The sequence below is a fragment of the Penaeus monodon genome, chromosome 25, assembly GCF_015228065.2.
Source record: "Penaeus monodon isolate SGIC_2016 chromosome 25, NSTDA_Pmon_1, whole genome shotgun sequence".
NCBI classification, from domain to species: Eukaryota; Metazoa; Arthropoda; class Malacostraca; order Decapoda; family Penaeidae; genus Penaeus; species Penaeus monodon.
Window position 1 is genome coordinate 40,373,892 of NC_051410.1, and position 335 is coordinate 40,374,226.

General features: G+C 70.1%; 1 protein-coding gene across 1 annotated transcript in view; it reads left to right on the forward strand.

Annotated features, from left to right (window-relative positions):
- Positions 1-335, forward strand: part of LOC119589409 (inactive tyrosine-protein kinase 7-like) — an 85,499-nt gene that overhangs the window by 75,600 nt on the left and 9,564 nt on the right. Inside the window, exon 8 of the mRNA XM_037938020.1 lies at positions 17-313. Coding sequence (XP_037793948.1) covers positions 17-313 — 297 coding nt within the window. The remainder of the gene's footprint in view (positions 1-16; positions 314-335) is intronic.

Here is a 335-nt window from a genome sequence, read left to right on the forward strand (position 1 = left end):
CCCCCCGCCCGCGCAGACCTAGACGACAAGACGCCGCCCACGCTGGAACCAGGACCCAACATCCGGGCGAGTCACGTCGTGGGCAAGGGCGGGCGTCTGCGCGTGATCTGCCTGCCCCCGGCGGGCTTGCCGCGCCCCGAGGTGACGTGGGTGGCGCCGCAGCTGCAGAAGCTCCAGTCTTCGGGCTCCATCCAGGTGGACGGCGCGGCGCTGGTGGTCGAGGACGCCACGGAGGACCACGCGGGGAACTATACCTGCATCGTGTCCAACCTCGCCGGAAACGCGTCGCTCGCGCTCGAACTCGTCGTCACTAGTAGGTCCTGGGAGGAAGGGGC